The 19,641-nt window shown below is 37.8% G+C and overlaps 1 protein-coding gene across 1 annotated transcript; it reads right to left on the bottom strand.

The window, feature by feature from the left end:
- Window positions 1-15,122: 15,122 nt before the first annotated feature.
- Window positions 15,123-16,826, bottom strand: SPZ1 (spermatogenic leucine zipper 1). Its single transcript, XM_036845340.1, has one exon. It carries the CDS (start codon window positions 16,609-16,611, stop codon window positions 15,460-15,462), a length of 1,152 nt encoding a protein of 383 aa, XP_036701235.1. The 5' UTR covers window positions 16,612-16,826; the 3' UTR covers window positions 15,123-15,459.
- Between the last annotated feature and the right edge of the window lie 2,815 nt (window positions 16,827-19,641).

Below are 19,641 nucleotides of genomic sequence, written 5' to 3'. Positions count from 1 at the left end.
CGGGCGATGAAAAGTGGATGCTGTACAATAATGTGGAATGGAAGAGATCGTGGGGCAAGTGAAATGAATCACCACCAACCACACCAAAGGCTGGTCTTCACCTAAAGAAGGTGATGTTGTGTATATGGTGGGACTGGAAGGGAGTCCTCTATTATGAGCCCCTTCTGGAAAACCAAACCAGACCACCCACATAGTGGGTGGACTTCTAGACTGGTTGGTTGCCAGGCCCTGCTTTGTGCAGATGCTGCTGGCTGCTGTTTAGTGGGGCCTGGTCATGAGGTGGCTGGTTGTGGAATCCTGGGGGGCCCTGGGGCTAGTGCTGGCTCACTGGTGGGCAGAGTCAGGGTCCCAAAAACTCTGGGGCTGTTGCCCACCCACTGGCAGGTGAAGCCAGATCCTGGGGTTAGTGCCAGTCTAATGACAGGCAGAGCTGGTTCCTGGAGTCTGGCTTCAGGACCCCAGGATCACAGAGCTTGTTTCAGATCATTGTGGGGGTGGGGGGGGGGTGGGGGGGCGGGGCAGCTCCTGCCACAGTTGGGTATGGGGCCCAGGATGTCTGAAATGTTGCTTTGGCCTGTGAGCGGGCAGGGCCAGGGTCCAGCTGGTCCCAGGGTAGGGTCTGGCCTGCTTTGTGGGGATCGTAGTTTTCTTGCTTCTGGTGTCTGCCCACTGGTGGGTGAGACTGGCCTAGAGGCTTGTGCAGGCTTCCTGGTGGGAGGGGCTGGTGCCTGTCCACTGGTGTGTGGAGCTGGGTCTTGACCCTCTGGTGGGCTGGGCCATGTCTAGGGGCGAGTCCAGAGGCCACTGTGGGTTCTTTAGTCTTTAAGCAGCCTGTCTGCTAATGGGTGGGGCTGTGTTCCCACACAATTAGTTGTTTTGCCTGAGGCATCCCAGCACTGGTGCCTGCAGGCTCTTAGGTGGAGCCAGGGCTTGGTGATAATGAGCTAAGATGTCAGCAGCCAGCAGCAGCAGTGTTCATGCGGCTGAATGTTCCCCAATATGTCTGACACCAGTGTCTGTGTCCCAGGGTGAGCCACAGCCACCCTCCACCTCTCCAGGAGATTCTCCAAGACCAGCAGGTATGTCTGGCCCTAGCTCCTATCAAATTACTGCTTTTGCCCTGGGTCGCAGTGCATGTGAGGTTTTGTACACACCCTTGAAGATTGGAGTCTCTATTTCTCTGCTGTGGGGCTTCTACAATTAAGCCCCACTGGCCTTCAAAGCCAAATGCTCTGGGGGCTCGTCTTCCTGGTGCTGGACACCCCCAGGCTGGGGAACCTGACATGGGGCTCAGAACTCTCAATCCTGTGAGAGAATCTCTGCAATATGTGTTTGTGGGTCGCCAACCCAGGGAGTGTAGGATTTGATTATATCAAGAGTATGACCCTTCTACCCGTCTTGTTGTTGTTCCTTCTTTATGTCTTTTGATGTAGAGGATCTTTTCTGGTAGGTTTCACACCTTTTCAACGATGGTTGTTCTCTGCAGATAGTTGTGATTTTGGTGTGCTCTTGAGAGGAGGTGAGCTCAGGGTCTTTCTGTTCCTCCATCTTGGCCGCTCTCCCTGTACTATTTTATGGAGCATCTGAACTGAATGCTTGAAAGCTGAGTACCAAGACACTCACACTTGGACTCAAAATAGCACAGTTACTACCAGGCTTATAACAAATCTATAGAGAACAGCCAACTGTTGGTGAACTAATTCTCCTGCCAGTCACCTCTTAACACTGAAGCCGGGAAAAGTAGTGAAACTCAAATCAGTTATCTTTTCTTCAATAAATATATTTTGTGAGAGAGAAGGATGAAAAAAAATGACTAAAATAAACTGAGTTATATGAATTAAACTAGATAGGTTATTTTTAAAAATCAACTGGAGTTAGCCTATTGTTTGCTCATCCCCACCACTACAAAGATGGATTATGTTTCTCAGGACAGAGAAAGAGAGTTTTAAGCTTCTTTCAGGCCTTGGAAGGCAATAGGAAACTACAGGGACCACCCAGTGGTAGGGAACCAGAGAACAGGGGCATGTCCTGAAGTCAGTAGGAAGAATAAGGTGAGACTCATGCCCGAAGCTGCTTGGAGCCTCAGGGCCCAAAAAACAGTAGCTGGGACCAGGCTCTATAGCAGCACTGCAGAGTCTTCAAAGCAATGACAATGATGCAACCACTGAGGACAAAGAGCCAGTCCTAACCCATTTTCTGAGAGGCAGGAGCCCAGAATTCTTGTGTAATCCTGGGGAGCGAAAGGAGTCCTCAAATAACTGAGGTTGACTTTCCCCCTCCTCAAAGTAGATTACATTTGATTTAGGGAAATAAGGGTTTGTGACTTTTTGTACCCTACCATTTAGTGCCCATTAAGTATGGAATTTAATCTCTCAATAAGGAAGACTGAAAAAGAGCAGGAATACTTCCCTCTATAGGAACATCCCCAGTGATCTTTATTAGTACTTTCTGCTCCTTGGGTGTTGTAGCCAGTAATCTTTAATTTATTCCTTCAGATCAAGAATAGACTCTAAGAGGCACTAGATGTATTTTTTTCTCCATATTGTATAATTTGTCTTAATATTGATTTCATCCCATCTTCATTGGTTAAATAAATCTCAATAGAGACACATGGCTTTTCAGGTCCTTACAATATAAATTAAACAAAAAAATCTGACAAACAGGTTAAAGAAAAGTATGCACTAAATGGAAAAACGGAACCTTTCTGTCCATGCCTCTCCTCTTACAGGGCGACTGCAACAGGTGCTCAGTTTACAGAGGGACTTAGCTTATGTGGGACCTCATTCCCTCCTTGGCATTTTCTCCTTATGATTCTCTCTCTCTCTCTCTCTCTCTTTTTTTTTTTTTTTGGCCATGCTGCATGGATTTTGGGATCCTAGTTCCCTGACCAGTGATCAAACCCGGGCCTTCCGGCAGTGAGAGTGTGGAGTCCTAACCACTGGACTGCCAGGGAATTCTCTTTATAATCATCTCTTTATCAGTGTCCTTTTAATGCCAAGAGCTCCTAAGCATGCCATCTGGGCTTTAGTTATCTTGATGACACTAAATTTCCTCATACACGTTTTTCCCAAAATGGGGCTTTCATTCTTAGCTTTTTAATCTGTTTTTGCAGTTTTGATGATGGCCTATATCCCCATTAAGTCCATTTCTGAATGGAGGCATTGGAAGATCTCTTGGAATAAGTATAACTTTTCTAATTTAGTACACACTGGCTCAACAGACTCTATTCAGCCTCAAACCGAAGGACAGTCTTTAGACCAGCAAGTTTGTTTTTTTTTTTAACATCTTTATTGGAGTATAATTGCTTTACAATGGTGTGTTAGTTTCTGCTCTATAATAAAGTGAATCAGCTATATGTATACATATATCCCCATATATCCTCCCTCTTGTGTCTCCCTCCCACCCTCCCTATCCCACCCCTCTAGGTGGTCACAAAACACCGAGCTGACCTCCCTGTGCTATGGGGCTGCTTCCCACTAGCTATCTATTTTACATTTGGTGGTGTATATGTCCATGCCACTCCCTCACTTCGTTCCAGCTTACCCTTCCCCCTCCCTGTGTCCTCAAGTCCATTCTCTATGTCTGTGTCTTTATTCCTGTCCTACTAGCAAGTTTTTGAAATCAGAGAAAGTATTTTCACCTGAAAAGCACTGGTGGTGATCACATTGCTATTTGCATAATCTTTGCCCATAAAGCTGAAAGCAAAGGCTCTTCCATGAACCCTCTTCCTCCCCTTCCTCTTCTGTAGGAAAGAGCTGTTGGCCCTTACTCTCTGCCTCCATTTCCTCCAGTTAGGATTCCACCCGATTACTCCACTGAACTGCTCTTACGGCTGTTGTTAAGTCACAGTGACCAAATTGCTAAATTCAATGGACGTTTTCAGTTCTCATTTTATGTGGTCTCTCAGCATTTGATACACTTGACCATTCTCTCCTTTAATCACTCTCTCCCTTTGGTTCTGTGGCATCACACTGACCTGAAGTCTTCCTCAAGACTCCCTTGAACCCCCTTCTTCAATCAGATTATTAGATGCTGGAGTTCCTCAAAGCTCTGTACTAAGTCCTCCTTTCCAGATAACACTAACCTAGATGATCACATCCACTACCATGGTTTAATGACCGCTTATATGCTGATGACACCCAAAGCCATATCTTGGACAATGTCCAGCAGACAGTTGGATTCAGGATCTCGAGTTCAGAAGAAACTCAAGATCTCTTATCCAACTGTCGGCTAGACATTGTCAAGAACTATGAATGGTCTCAGATTTTACCCTACTTTCAAGCTAACTAGTTAACGTGTCACAGTTTCACAGGTGCTGGCTGAAGACATGAGACTCCTGGGTCAGAAACAAAGGACTTTATTACTCAAAGCAGAGGCAGCATGAACCTCATATTTCCATCTGTTCCTTTGTTCCCCAAGATCCCATGGGGGTGGTAGAGACAAGGACTCAGATAGATTCTGCACATGTAATTGATTTATGTCCCAGTTGAGGAAACTTGAATTTAGGAAATCCCAATCTTTAAAAGTTGCTAATACCTAACCTACCCAAACTTCGCCCTGGAGGGAAACACTATCTTCATTATCCTAGACAGCAAACATACCTGCTCTTTGCCCTGGAGGGAAACGCTATTTGAATCTTGCAAGGCTATTTGCTATTCAAACATCCTTGAACAGGTGATTCAGAAAAAAGCTGCCACAAGACCACAAAAATCCAAGAAGAATTGTCTCTCAAAACATCTTTCTCTCTCTCTGTTTCTTTAACATATACCTTACCTAAGGCCTGGTGCAAAATAGGTGCTTAATAAAAATTTGTTGACTAATATGCCTACATATTTCTATTTAAAAGGTAGACATATAGAACTTTCACTTATGGAATTATTTTCTTTTCAAATATATGCCCTCAGTTGTTTGTGCACTGTGGGAAACAGTAAAGAAACAGAAATTTCACATCCAAAGGTTGACTCATTATATTTCTTTCCAAACCTGTTTCACCTCCTAGCTTAGTGAATGGAACCCAGGGCTGAAGTTGGAACCTTAGGTCTTATCTTCAGCTCCTCCTTTTTCCTCACCCTCACTCTTCCAACTGCACATATCCTCACCAAGTCATACTGAATATATAGCCCATGAGATATGGAATCTCATATTCATCCCTACTTTTTGGCCCCGCTATGTCTATTCTTTAGTTTAAGCAGTCTTTTTAAGGGTTTGAAGTGGGGTGTCTGGATTAATGCAGACTTGTGTACCAATGAGATCACATAAGAGATTAGAACTAAGAACAGAACCCTAAGGAAAGTCAGTGCATAAGGAGCAGGATCAAAGGTGTCAAGGGCCACATAGAGCACAATTTAAAAAATGGTTGCAAAATGCCAATGGATTCAACAATAAGAAAAAAATCAGCAAGAATTCCAGTGTAAGGAAGGGAGATGACACCGGAAAATAGTTGATGAGGAGTCTGTGTAAGGGGGGCTACTTGGAGGAAAGAGTGTGAGAGCTGATGTTCTTTAAAAAGTTTTCCCAGAATTCTATCTTCAGTACACTACAAGAAGACTTAGTAGCTTTTGTGTAAGGCTTATTCTTGTTATATTCTTGTACACAAAAGATCCTGCCATACAGATATTTTTATTGATAATTTTATTGATAAAATTAAATAATAAGACAATAATCTCAACTGAAATATTGAATATAATAAAATTATAAATTAATAATATTTCCTAACATTCTTTAAATATTAGAAAAACATTATGAAAAATAATGTCCTTCAATACTTAATAAAAAGAAAAGTTTACCAATTGCTGTACAGCAATCATATATTCAGGTTATGATTTTGGTATTATAGGGAATTTTCAAAAGTCTCAAATCAATAATCTAAGCTCCCACCTCAAAAAGCTAGAAAAATAAGAGCAAGAATAAACCCAAAGCAAGCAGAAGGAAGGAAATAATGAAGAGCAGAAATCAAAGAAATTGAAAAGAGAAAAATTCAATGAAACAAAAAACTGGTTCTTTGAAAGTATCAATAAAATTGACAAACCTCTAGTAAGACCAACAGGGAAAAAAACAGAGAAGACACAAATTTTCAATATCAGAGATGGGACAAGGGATATCACTGCAAACCTTAGAGATGTCAAAAGAATAATTAAGAGGATAATACAAACAACTCTACACATGTAAGTTTGACAACTTAGATGAAATGGATTAATTCCTCAAAAAAGACAAACTACCATAACTCACTCAATATGAAATAGAGCATATGAATAGCATTATAACTATTAAGGAAATTGAATTCATAATTTAAAATCTTCCCCAAAAGACTCTAGGCCCAAATAATTTCACTGGAGAATTCTACCAAATGTTTAAAGCAGAATTAACATCAGTTGTACACAATCTCTTCCAGAAATTAGAAGAGAAAGGAACACTTCCCAATTCATTTTATAAAGCCAGTATTACCTTAATACTGAAACCAGACAAAGACAGTACAAAAAAGAAAACAAAATACCAATATCCCTTATGAATATAAACAAAAATTCTTATCAAAATATTATCAAATATAATTCAGTAATATTAAAAAAAAACATGACCAAGTGAGTTTATTTCAGGGATGCAAGGCAAGTTCAATATTCAAAAATCAATCTATGTAATCCACCATATTAACAGGCAAATTTTTAAAAATCACATAGTCATTTCAATTGATGCAGAAAAAGCATTTGACAATATTCAATATTTATTCCTGATAAGAACCCTCAGGACCCTGGGAATAGAGGGAAACTGCCCTACTTGATAAAGAATATCTACAAAACTCTACAGCTAACCTCATATTCAGTGGCAAAAGGCTGAATGCTTTCCCACAAGTTTGTGTCTTCCAAGACACAGCTGCTTATGAGGAGGAGCCAAGCCCAGCCTGGCAACAAAATAAAGGTATTTTTAAAAGCTTATAACAAGGCAAAACTCCTATGTTGATAATAAATGCATGAACTCAGAAGATTTCAAGGCTGAAATAGAACTAATGACTGGACGTTAGCTAAGAACATTATATTGTCTACTAGTTGCTTTTCATAATTAAGAATTATAGGGGACTTCCCTGGCAGTCAAGTGGTTAAGACTTCGCTTTCCATTGCTGGGGTGTGGGTTTGATCCCTGGTTGGGGAGCTAAGATCCCACAAGCCTGGCAGCTAAAAAACCAGAACATAAAACAAAGCAATATTGTAACAAATTCAATAAAGACTTCAAAAAAAGTTATAGGCATATTTGGGTGTATGCGTGTTAGAGGTGCTAATGTCCTCTTTTTAAAAATAATTTTCACCAATGAACTTGGTGTTCAGAAGACACTATCGGAACATCTAAAAGTATGGTCATAACTGACAGCAATATATTTGGAATATGATGACTGGTTAAAGTTGCCATTCTCTTTTCTTCCTCAGAGGATTGTCCCTTTTAAAAAAGTGACTTAAAAATATGTTAGAATATTAAGTAATGGGACTTCCCTGGTGGTCCCGTGGTAAAGAATCCACCTTCCAATGCAGAGGACGTGGGTTCGATTCCTGGTCAGGGAACTAAGATCCCACATGCCATGTGGCAACTAAGCCCCCACGCCACAACTACTGAGCTCATGTGCCTCAATGAAAGAACCCGCATGCCACAGCTACAGAGCCCAGGAGCTCCAGAGTCCGCATGTCACAACTAGAGAGAGAAAATCCACACGCCACAGCTAGAGAGAAGCCCGTGTGCCACAATGAAGAGCCTGCACCGCAATGAAAGATCCTGCATGCCTCAATGAAGATCCCGCATGCTGCAAGTAAGACCCAATGCAGCCAAAAAAAATAATAATAAAGAAAAAAAAGAATATTAGATAGTATTTTACTGTTGACAGAAATATATAAGAAAAACAATGAAAAATGATAACATTATAAAAATACTTGTGTAAACACTATATTTATTTAAGATATGTAAAACTTTAGGTGGTTAGTTTTATTAAAGTAATTTAAAATTCTTAGATTAATAAGAAAATATGCTTCTTTTGATTAGATATTGTAATTGATATCAGCCCAGAGTTCTGACCAAAGATGTCAAAAAACATCTCTGCATGCTGATACATGTAAATTTAGTTCATTTTAATTTCTATGCTATTACTTTTCATAAATATAGCCCAATTTAATTATTCTTTACTGATAGATTAGGGTTTATTTCCCACAATACTGCAATGTTGCAAAGAATATTACTGTACAGTTTACTTTTGCTCATGTGCAAGAGTTTCTATAGAGTTTATAAGTAAAATTGCTGGGCTATAAGTATATTTTCATTATAAGTTTTTTCCTATGAAATATATCAAACACACAAAGGACAACATATGATGTCTATGTATAACTTAAAAAATAATACTTAAAGTCATAGCAGTGTATCTACTGACCTGCTTAATAATGTTTGGGTTATAAAGGAAATAATTTAAAAATATTTTTTAAAACTAAAATTAATAATAATGAAAACATTTCCTATGAATATTTATGATCTACATCCACAGTATATACAGGGAAATGTATAGCTTTTAATATTTTTTTTGAGGAAACAATAAGGGTTAAAAATAAACACAGTAAGGGTTCAACTCAAGAAATTGAAAAAGCACAACAAAACATTAAAAAAAGGGGAGGGGCATCAAAATAAGGACAGAAATTATTGAAATGGAATAAAAAAATAATGAAGAAGATTAACAAACCCAAATCCAGTTTTTGGAAAAGACTAATGTGGTAGATCAAGAAAAAGGGTAAAGATACAAATAAACAAAATAGCATATTTCCCTAGAAAAGTCTGAGAATTACTAAATGGTACGTTTCTCTTAAATTTAAAAAAAAATTCTTAAAATAAAAATAGAATGCAAATATCAGCACCTACTTCCTCATAAAATGAAGCTTCATAACAGACCAGTGCCAACCAAAATGCTGTACTGTATGCTTCCCTGTGAGAGAAGGCTTAATTAAATATGGATTAGTGGTTAGTGGTTTCCTCGAGAAAACTGTAATTGTGAGAAAAGAACACTCAACTGACTGTGACACTCCTATGATGAATCTTTGTCTGAGGCCTTATTTGTGTTACAAAATATTTTAAACATTACTTTCTACATTGATCAGGTTTGTGGGAGAACATTTTAAAAATAATAATGATGATTGCGTGATGATGATAAATCCACTCCTCTACTTCACTTTGATCTGGTACACCTTTCTCCTTTATGTAAAATTACCTTTCTTTTTTACTTTCAAAATATCAATGACCCCAACTCCTGGACATCTTGTATACCTGGATTATTTGCTATTGTTCCCTTCCTTTTGGGGCATGCTTGCTTCTGGTTAGTTTCTAATTCTCTCATCTAATCTGTTCCTACTCCTCAGAGAGCAATAAGACCTTAGCTGAGAGAGAGCCAGAGAATCTTTGACCATTGGTCCTTGGTCCAAAAGAAAGTTACTATCTCCACCTTGTAAAAGGAACAGATGAGTTAGGACCCAGATGAGTTAGGATCCAGAATCACCTCCCTCTTTGTGCAATGCTTCTTTCATTATACCATCCTTACTTTTTTTAATATAAAGCTTCTCATAGTTTTCTTATTGGAAAGATTAAAAAGTACCCCCAAAGCATAGACATGGAAAAAGGAATGAAAATATCCATAATTGCAGAATCCTTGGACAACCAACCTAAATATATTGATGAATCTCTCTGTCTAGATCCAATTCAGAGATTAAAGAAAGAAATATGAAAGACAAGAAATTAAAGAAATTTAGAAGACTTTTATCCGTGATATAGGTAAGGATTTCTTAAACAAAACATAGCCACAATTGAAAGGGAAGAGTTTAATTAACTGGGCTACATTGAAATTAAGAACTTCAGTTCAACTACCAAATGTAAAATAGATAGCTAGTGGGAAGCAGCCACGTAGCACAGGGAGATCAGCTCAGTGCTTTGTGACAATCTAGAGGGGTGGGATAGGGAGGGTGGGAGAGAGACGCAAGAGGGAGGAGATATGGGGATATATGTATATGTATAGCTGATTCACTTTGTTATACAGCAGAAACTAACACAACAGTGTAAAGCAATTATACTCCAATAAAGATGTTAAAAAAAAAAAAAAGAACTTCAGTTCACCAAAAGAAACCACGAAAAAAGTAAAAAAGCCAAGCCACAGAGTGGGAGAGAATGTTTACAACTCATAATTGTCACAGGACTAGTGTTCAGAATACATAAAAAACTCCTATAAATCAATAATTTGAAGCAAAGGGTAGGCACTTCATGAAAAGCGAAACACAAATGATTAACAAACATAAAAAGTTGACTAAACTCAGTAATCAAGGAAATGCAAATTAAAGCCACCAAGAGGTACTATTACATAACCATCAAATTAAAAAGTCTGACAATACTAAATTTAAGTGAGACTATAGGGCAGTAGAAACACTCTTACAGTAATGAATGGCACGTAAATTGGTACAACCACTTTAGAAAACAGTATGACATGACCCAAGGGGTGGTTACATAGATTTTTAGTCATTTGTTAAATTGTACATATAAGTTTTATGTGTTTTTCTGTATATTTGTCATATTTCATAATTTTTTAAACAGTTAAAAGGTAGTAAATAAACTCTTATTTTGATCTGAATGGAAACCAAATTTTAAAAAATAATATTTGGCTCATGGAATATATTTTAAAGGGGAAACAAGGTAGTTATTTTTACTAAAATATCACTATTATCAAGAACTTAAAAAAAAATATCTGTGGAACTGCTATGGCTTGATGGGGAAACTTTTAGGGATCCAAGTACTTTGAAATCAAGAATCTAGTTTATTACTATGACGAATTTATTGGGAAAAATTTATCTGACAAAGAAGTTTGTATGGGTTTTCCCTTCTTCCTAAGAGGATTATCCAAAAATATATATCTTAAAAGTTACTATTGCTGTTGGACAGCAGTATACTGATGATAGGGCTGGACATCTACAAGTTTCAAAAACAGTTTGATTTTTATAGGAATTTGACCCTCAAGTATGAGAAAATATAGGGTTAAAGAACTCTGGACTAGGTCAATACTAATTATTGTTCCAGATTTTCACTGATTTCACACCTTGGCTTTTCACTGCCAACAAGTGATGGCCTAAAGATCCTTCCACATATAAAATGCCATGATACTTCTCCAAGTAAATTTACATTAACTGAAAGTATATAATAGATTGTTATCCACTGGAACCCACATGAAACACCTTTAAAAATGCCTTGTTTTCAGAAATTTTCATTTACATGTTTAGGAATTAGATAAAAATATATATATGACCTTGTGGTAGAAGAACAGTTTTATCACACATAAAACATCTTAAAGTCAATACCAAATCTAGAGGGTCTGATATAGCAGAGATCGCTTGCTGTATCTGACAATTAAAAACCTGTAATTTATTTCAGCAAAAAATTTTTTCTTGGTAACATGTAGCACATATTTGGTAAGGTATAGAATGAACTGCACAATGTTTTGTTAACCGAGATGGCTGGAAAATAGAATAAAGTAGATGGTAGTTTCCATTAGAGGGAAAGGCAAATGGAAAAAATATGTGATTCTTTTAGTAGCCCCAATACTGTTTAACTGGGAATCTTTTTCTTTTACTAAGGGCTATAACAGGAAAATTTTGTCTCTTAGATTATTTATAAAGTGATACATATTCCAGACATGAGAAAGAAATGTTTATGGAGTAGGGAGCAATATTTCAAATTGCATATTTTGTACTTCCAACATATGAAAATTTCTCATGCCCTATGCTTCATTCATAATAGAACCTGTGGTGGAGATTGTGATTGACTTTGTTGGGTTTTTTGTTTGTTTGTTTTTAACTTTGTTGGGTTTTTAATATTCATCTCTCTTTTATCCTGAATGCACACGTGAGGTTTTAAAATCAGAGACAGATTATTATTACTTACATAATAATAATTGTGCTAGTTCCCCTTGCTCCAATACTTACCCTTGGAGAGAGATGAGAACCAGATGTCACCCTACATGCAACAGGGCCTGAAATATAAGGGAGGAATGATGAGAAAAGGAATCCAGGCTTTTATGTAGAAAAGAAAGGCAGCTGTCCTTCTCCCCCTCTAAAAGGACAGAGGAAAAAACCCTCTGGATCCTGGGTTCTCACTATAACCCTTTTATAATGTATTGGGTTGGCCAAAAACTTCCTTTGGGTTTTTCTGTAACGTCTTATGGAGAAACACGAACGAACTTTTTGGCCAACCCAATAAATCTCTCCAGGGGTTATCTAAGTCCAGTGTCTCCAGCTTTATAACCCAGAGGAGTCTCCCAATCCCAGGTCTTACCCCCAATTTAAAATGTTAACACACATCTCTAAAGTTAGGTAAGTCTTTTGAACACTTATTATCTATACGGTTGGAAAATATCTTCTAGAGCTTGCTTGTAGTCCAGGATCTCAAGTTTCCATAAAATTTGCTTAGAATGCCCTAACTGTGCAGAAACAAAAATATTTTCTCTCCACCTCACAGTGTTCCAAAAGTAATTCTTCTTCTGCCTGGGCAACATGGTTATCCAGCTAAAAACCTCAGTTCCCAGTTGCTTTCAGATAGGTGTGGCCTTGTGACTGAGTTCTCACCAATGGAAATTTTACTTCTGGGTACGGTGCTACATCAATCTAAAGTTGAAACTATGACTACCTTGAGTTTGTATTGTGTGCAACAGATGTTGCATACTGCAGTGTTTCTCTAAAAAATTTGAAAATCCTGCAGTTCTCTTGTTTGTTGTGGTACCAGGGGAACATCAGTGCACAGATGAGGAACTAGAAAGTTAGCCCCTTAACATTTGACAGATAAATGATGCTGACAGAATTTGTTAGGTAATGCATATGAACAAGCTGAAATACAAGAAGTGATTTTTTGGTTCAGCTATGCTGTAGTTTCTCATTTCATTCATTTAGCATCTCCTATGTGAAATTCCTGTTTGGAAATGGAATAAGACAAAGTCTGAGGCTAGAGGGAACACTCATTTTCTTGAATGTAAAAAAGTGAGGGTTAGTTGTATAACCAAATGGGCTTTTTCAACAAATGAGAAATGAGTTACTAATTCTCTCAGTTTTCCTCTACGTGAGAATTTATTGATTTCACCTTCATTCCTAAAGGATATTTTCACTGGGTAAATAATTCTGGGTTGACATTTCTTTCAGTTCTTGAAAAATTTTCATTTCCTTCTAGCCTCTGAGGTTTCTGATGGGAAAGTCACTGTCATTTGGATCATTGTTCCCCTACATCGAATGAGTCTTTTCTCTATAACTGCTTTCAAGATTTTTACTTTGTCTTTAGGTTTCAGAAATTTGATTATGAATGCCTTGAACTTCTTTGAATTTATACTATTTGAAGTTCACTCTGTTTCTTGAATCTGTAGGTTTATGCCTTTCACTAAATTTAGAGAATTTTCAGCCATTTTTTTGATGAATACTTTTTCAGCCCACATTCTACCTTTTTTGGGGGGACTCTGATGACACCAGTGTTAGATCTATTTTTATTCCAAGTATCTTGAGACTGTGGGTTTTTTTCAGCCTATTTTTTCTGTTGGTCAGAATGGGTAATTTCTATTTCTCTATCTTCATGTTCATGGAATCTTTCCTGTGACCTCAACCTTCTACAACTGAGCACATTCATTGAGTTTATTTTACAAATTATATTTTTCATTTCTACAGTTTCCATTTGTTTCTTCTTTATATTTTCTCTTTCTTTGCTGAGACTTTCTATTATTTTTGTTTTTTCAAGTGTGCTTGTAATTGTTCAATGAAGCATTTTTATAATGACTGCTTTAAAATTCTTGTCAGATAATTCCAACATTTGTGTCATCCCATTGTTGGCACTTGTTGATTGTCTTTTCTCATTCAAGTTGAGATTTTCCTGATTCTTTTTTTTTTTTTTTTTTTCCTGATTCTTGATATGAGTGAGTTTTCTATGTTTTCTGGACATTTGGGGCATTGTGCTTTGAGACCCTGGATCCTAGCTAAATCTTCTGTTTTAGCAGGCTTTAGCTATGCTGTGCCAGCAGGGGAAGGGTATAGAAATCTAGGCTACCTATGTGGCCTTCACTGACATTTTACTCCGCTGGAAGAAGGGGCTCAGGGAGGAGCACCTTGTTACCATCAGGTGGGAGTGGAACTCCAAGGTCCTTCTCTGCCACCTCTGTATGTACCACCCTAGAAGAAAGAAGGAGGAGTGCTTCATTACTCCCAGGCAAGTGTGAAAGTCTAGTGTCTCTACTCAGTATTTGCTGATGGGGCTGAGAGTGGAGGCATGGCATTTTTTATGCAGTTTGGCCAGAGTAGGGCAGTTTTTTAAAAAGGTTTCTGTCTTGCCAGACTGTTTCCTCACCCCTTAGCAAGAGAACGCAGGCTTGTGGGGGTGGGTGCACGTGCATTTTTTGTCTAAATGCATTGGCATTTCTGGGTTATCGGCTCCCAGCATATATAAGAAACAAAAAGAAAACTCAGGGAACTTAACACTATGCTGTTCTTTAAGTCTCAAGGTCCCTGGCCAGTACATCTCCTTCTCTCCGTCTTTCAGGGTCTTCTTACATTCATTTTATACATAATGTCCAGGGTTTTTAGCTTATTTAATGGAGGAATAGGGAGAAATGATTCTGCTCCATCTTTTCTGGAACCAAAAAGTTCAGCTCACTTAACAGAAGATACTGCTTTTTTCCCTGAATAACTCTACTGCCCCCACCTGGAGTAATGAGAGGAATTTTTCCAGCACGGAACAAAATCTAGACACACATCTATTCTCCTAAAGAAGCCAAGGTGTCCTTCCCCAAGGGCCTCTGCTGCCTGGTATGCCCACCATTTACTAGTTGAGGAGCAAGAGAGGAATATTAGTAACAGTAGATCCAGGGAATAGGGAGATTTATGAGAAGAGAAAAGCTGTTTAGGGGTGGCTCATCAGCTTTTAATTTTTTTTTAACTCAACTACTGCCTACACTTCAGTGGATAATATCAATAAATAGGAAAAGGAATATGCATTTGAAAAGGAAGCTTTAAAGGTTCACAGTTAAAGTGTTATATACTTTTTTTCCCCAGAACTTCCTCCCCAAGACAATGATTAAATAAATAAATAAATAAATAAAACCCTTTCCTTTGTTTGCTGTGGTTTTTATTCAGATCTTTACTTATTTGGACCTGTAAATTCTCACTTTTGGTTTAAGTGTCATAGGATCTCTATCTAATAACTACAAAAACAGATTGTAAAGATGACAAATGTGACCAAAAGTTGACACTGATGATCATTAAAGACCAAACTTACCTAACCACTGATGTAATGAATGATGTTAAACGTTAATCTTCTTGTTCTATAGCTATTTCTTGGTTGAACCAAAAGGTCTATCCTAGGTTTGATGATTGACATGCCTGGAGCTGGATATACTGTAGTTTTTTGAAGAACTGCCTTTTCTTCTACTTTTGGTATTTTCTAACTTAGGCTGCTTGCTGGCCTCTTTTTTCCTACGAGAGCTCTTCTTGCAATATGAGTATTGAACAAATTATTGCGAGCTTTCTTTTTATGACAAACATCCAGGCTTCTATAGAATTGGTCTCCTTTTTGAAACATTTCTTGCATGTTTTGCTTATGTATTTTGACCTTCTCTGCCTCTGATAGCTTCTGTTCTTTCTTGTTCTGCTCATAGTTTATCTGAATTGGCTCCCCTTGTAGAGGTCCCTCTTTCTGATGATGGAGTTCCTTGAGAAGCTCTACTCTCTGCTCTAAGATTTGGCATTCATTCTCCAGCAAAGCTGCAATCAAATGCAGTGAATATGTGTCTTGTTTCAGTTTCCTCACTTGTTCTTCCAGCTCATGCTTAGCGGACATCCCATTATTCGTTTGAGTTGGGGAATGGGTGCCATTATTTTCAAGAGTTTTGATGTCTGTCTGAGATTTCTGATAGGATTTTATTAGTTCACTGAGCTCAGTATGTTGCACACTCCAGTGTTTTGCTTCCTGTAGTAATTGCTCCATGTTGTCCCTCAGTTTGATATTTTCTTCTTGAACAAGAGGGAATCTGTGCTTTGCTTTTTCCTTACTTAGTTGAGTTTCATGAAGGACTCTTTTTTCTTCTGAACAATTTACCAAATCCCTTGCACAACCTTGCATGGTGTCCTTGGAGTTCTGGTTTTCCAACATCATCTCCTGTTTCTTTGAGTTCTGTTCTTTCCCTAAGTCCCAACTAGCAAGCAGCTTTTCCAATAGTACTTTATTTATTTTATCAAGTTCTCTGATTTTTTCTTTAAGTTCTGACACATCCTCAGAGATATTGGTTTCCTCAAAAAATTCTTTTGTTTCTATGACCTTCTCTTCATAACTTGTCATATGTTTAACAATATCTTTAATTTCTTTTAAGAGGTTTTCAAACTTCTTTGCAATTCGTTGTTCAGTTGCTTCATGGTCACTATTTTTTAGGGAAGGGAGAGAACTGCAAGAAACAGGAGGAAGTGATCCAATTTCAAATAAGGCAATGATAATCCTAGGGTCCAAAGACTCTTCATTGAGATCAGGAGACTTAAGCGTTTTGGAGAGGGTGGGCACTTCCATCTCAGGCTGAATTAGTAGGATTGATGACCAGGGCATGAGCAAAGCAGAAAACCTTAGCGATTCCAGGAAGGGAAGGTGGTGGTCCTCTGTGCAAATGGGTAGAGAATGTGGAACTAAGCAGAACTCAGAGACCAGAGTTAAGGTCTGAAACCAGGAAGATGATGTTCAGGTGGAAAGTAACATCTTACACAACTTGAGAAGGAGGGTGGGAAAAGGGACCAGGAGCTAGGGCTCCATCTCTCCTCCTCCAGGCTTCTGGTGTTTATTCCCTGATCCTGGCAACCAGGTCTTTATTCTATCACTGCACCATTGTGGCCTGTCCCCAGATTCTGTTTCCTTTGAGTCACAATAGAAACCTCTTAAACTCCCACCCGGTGACTCAAAGCCTAAAGCTACTCCCCACTCCAGAAAGATCTCTACACCAGTCCTTCCCTTCCTTCCTTTTCTAGGTTTTTATTCATCTCATTCAGTGACTTTCATATTCATCATATTCATTGACTTTCCCCTCATCCCCACCATACACAACATGTTCTCAACTGTGGTATGTTTTTCTAACACTTAAGTGCATGGCTGAGAGAAGTCGTCCCTGGTGAGGGTCCCCATTCTTTCATTGCACCTGGAGCCCTTATTGGTCCCATTCTAGGAGAGATGCTACTGCAAAAGAAAGTCATCCTTACAAAATAGAACCCAAAAAGTGCTGCAATCTTTCTGTGATTTTAGGGAAATAACATCAGGAATCGCTCCATTAAAAAATATTCTAATGCAGTAAGAGAATATATGAATGGTTTCTTAACAACACAATTACAAATTGAGACTTTTCTTGGCTTGGAATGCAGGCATCCTTTTTTTTTAAAATAAATGTTTATTTATTTATTTATTTGGCTGAGCCAGGTCTTAGCTGCGGCACGTGGGATCTTCATTGCCGCATGCAGGATCTTTAGTTGCGATATGTGGGCTCTTAGTTCCCTGACCAGGGATCAAACCTGGGCCCCCTGGATTGGGAGCGTGGAGTCTTAGCCACTGGACCACCAGGATGCCCTGAATTCAGGCATCCTTTAAGACAGGCTTAGTAAGCTTGCTCCTGAATCATTTACATCAGGGGATATAAAACTTTAATTACTCTTTACAAGAACTTGTTTAAAATGGCATAATTTACCTAAAGTATTTGAAACAATGAAATCCTATAGTGGCTTATAGAAAAGTAATTGAAGAGTATTAAACCAAGTGTACTCACTCTTGTCTCTTTGTCCTTAGGAGTCAGGGCCTTGAGAATATTAAGTTCAACCAAAGAAAACATTCCTTAGGTGAGACTTTTTCTTGGCCTTCAAAATCTTGCTAGCAGGCACTTTACTAACTAGAACTTTGCTTCTAATCTTAAGGGAAAACTCATTATCTAGCAGTTTGTTTGTTTTTTCCTTAGAGAAGAGAAATTTACGTTTTTTTTCTTTCACAGCTCCCAACTCACTTTAACTTTAGTTTCCCTGAGTGTCATGCTCAGCTTCCAGCCAGCTGGGCTCAGAGCCATCACCTCATGACCATCCACAGATGAAGTTGTGATGGTCTTGTTTTTTACTTGAAGAAGGAACACTTTTCTGACCCACACACAATGATACCACAGAGGCTAGAGATTGCCCTTATGCTTTAAATCCATCTCATAAGGTCCAACTTTGATTGATATTTTGGTTTTTCCCTTTGACTCAAGCCATCATTTAAGATACTTTTTAAATCTCCAGGACAAGGAAACTTTTTTTTCCTGATTTGGTAATTAATTTCTAGCTTTATTGTGTTGTAATCAGAAAATATAATATCCCTACTTTTGAAATTGATATTTTCTCTTTGGCCTAATAGATTAACAATGTTCATGTATATTTTATGGATACTTGAAAGAAACTGAATTCTCTATTTTCTTCTTGTGCTTGCAGTTTTTTTTATGCTTTTGGACATAAATCTGATATTACCCTGTCTTTGATTTTTCTGGAAACTGGTTTGAAGGTAGCTTGGTCAAGATACCATGAGAATTCTCTTTTCATCAAAAGGGGATTTAAATATTTCCTTCCTCCCTACAAATACAATGAATTTCAAATAAAATTTCTGTTAATTTTACTGAAATTTGAGTTTACTGTAGATACTGAAAAGCCACCAGAGTGATCTTCTTTTCTTTATTGACCCGTAAGCCCAGTGGATAACTATGAATGTTAAACACATTTGGATTGTCTTACAATTGCTATCTACTAAGTGTCCTTAGCTTAATGACTTAAAAAAAAAAAAGAAATGTGCAAAAGAAGAGCAAAAAGCTCTTAGAAAACATGCATAGAATTTTCTCTCTTTTTAAAACCAGTTTGCCTTAACAAGAATAGAAATCATATCAAAGGGTACATGATGTCAACATGTCTTATTTCTGGTGATGTTAACCTTGGTCACTTCATTAAGTGATATCTGCTGAATTAAACTACTATAAAGTTACTATCTTTCCCTTTATAATTAATAAACGTCCTGGGGAGGATGTTTTGAGACTAGGAAATTATCCTGTTTCTCCTCAAACATTTGCTTATACAGTATAATTTTAGTATACAGAAGTGAATCTTGCCTGCAGCAATTATTACAGTGGTAATCTAATGGTGATTTTCTATTTCTCTCATTCCTTTTATATTTATTGATTAGAGTTATTTTGTAAAAAATAGCTGTCTCTTTTCCTGTATTTACATCTCCATTTTATTCATTCATTCATTCACCTATGTATTTATATATGTATGGACTCACAGATATTTTATTTCGGGGGGGGTTATAATTGAATACTATCATTTTCTTACTCAACTATGTGTGAATAATTTTAACATGATGGATTTTTTGGTACAATGAAGTATATTTTTATTTCGTGTAATTCTTCTACTTGCTCAATAGTTTTTTGTTTTGTTTTGTTTTTGTTTTTGTTTTAACCAAAGTATAATGATAGCTCAGTAATGATGGCTATTCAAGGGTTAGAGTCTTTATATTTACAAGGCATTCTATGCAGGGTGTGATTTTAAACATAATGCCGTATGACTGCTTTTATAGGTATTATTGTAC

Source organism: Balaenoptera musculus, chromosome 3, assembly GCF_009873245.2.
Source record: "Balaenoptera musculus isolate JJ_BM4_2016_0621 chromosome 3, mBalMus1.pri.v3, whole genome shotgun sequence".
Lineage (NCBI taxonomy): Eukaryota > Metazoa > Chordata > Mammalia > Artiodactyla > Balaenopteridae > Balaenoptera > Balaenoptera musculus.
This window is presented reverse-complemented; position numbering and strand designations above follow the sequence as displayed.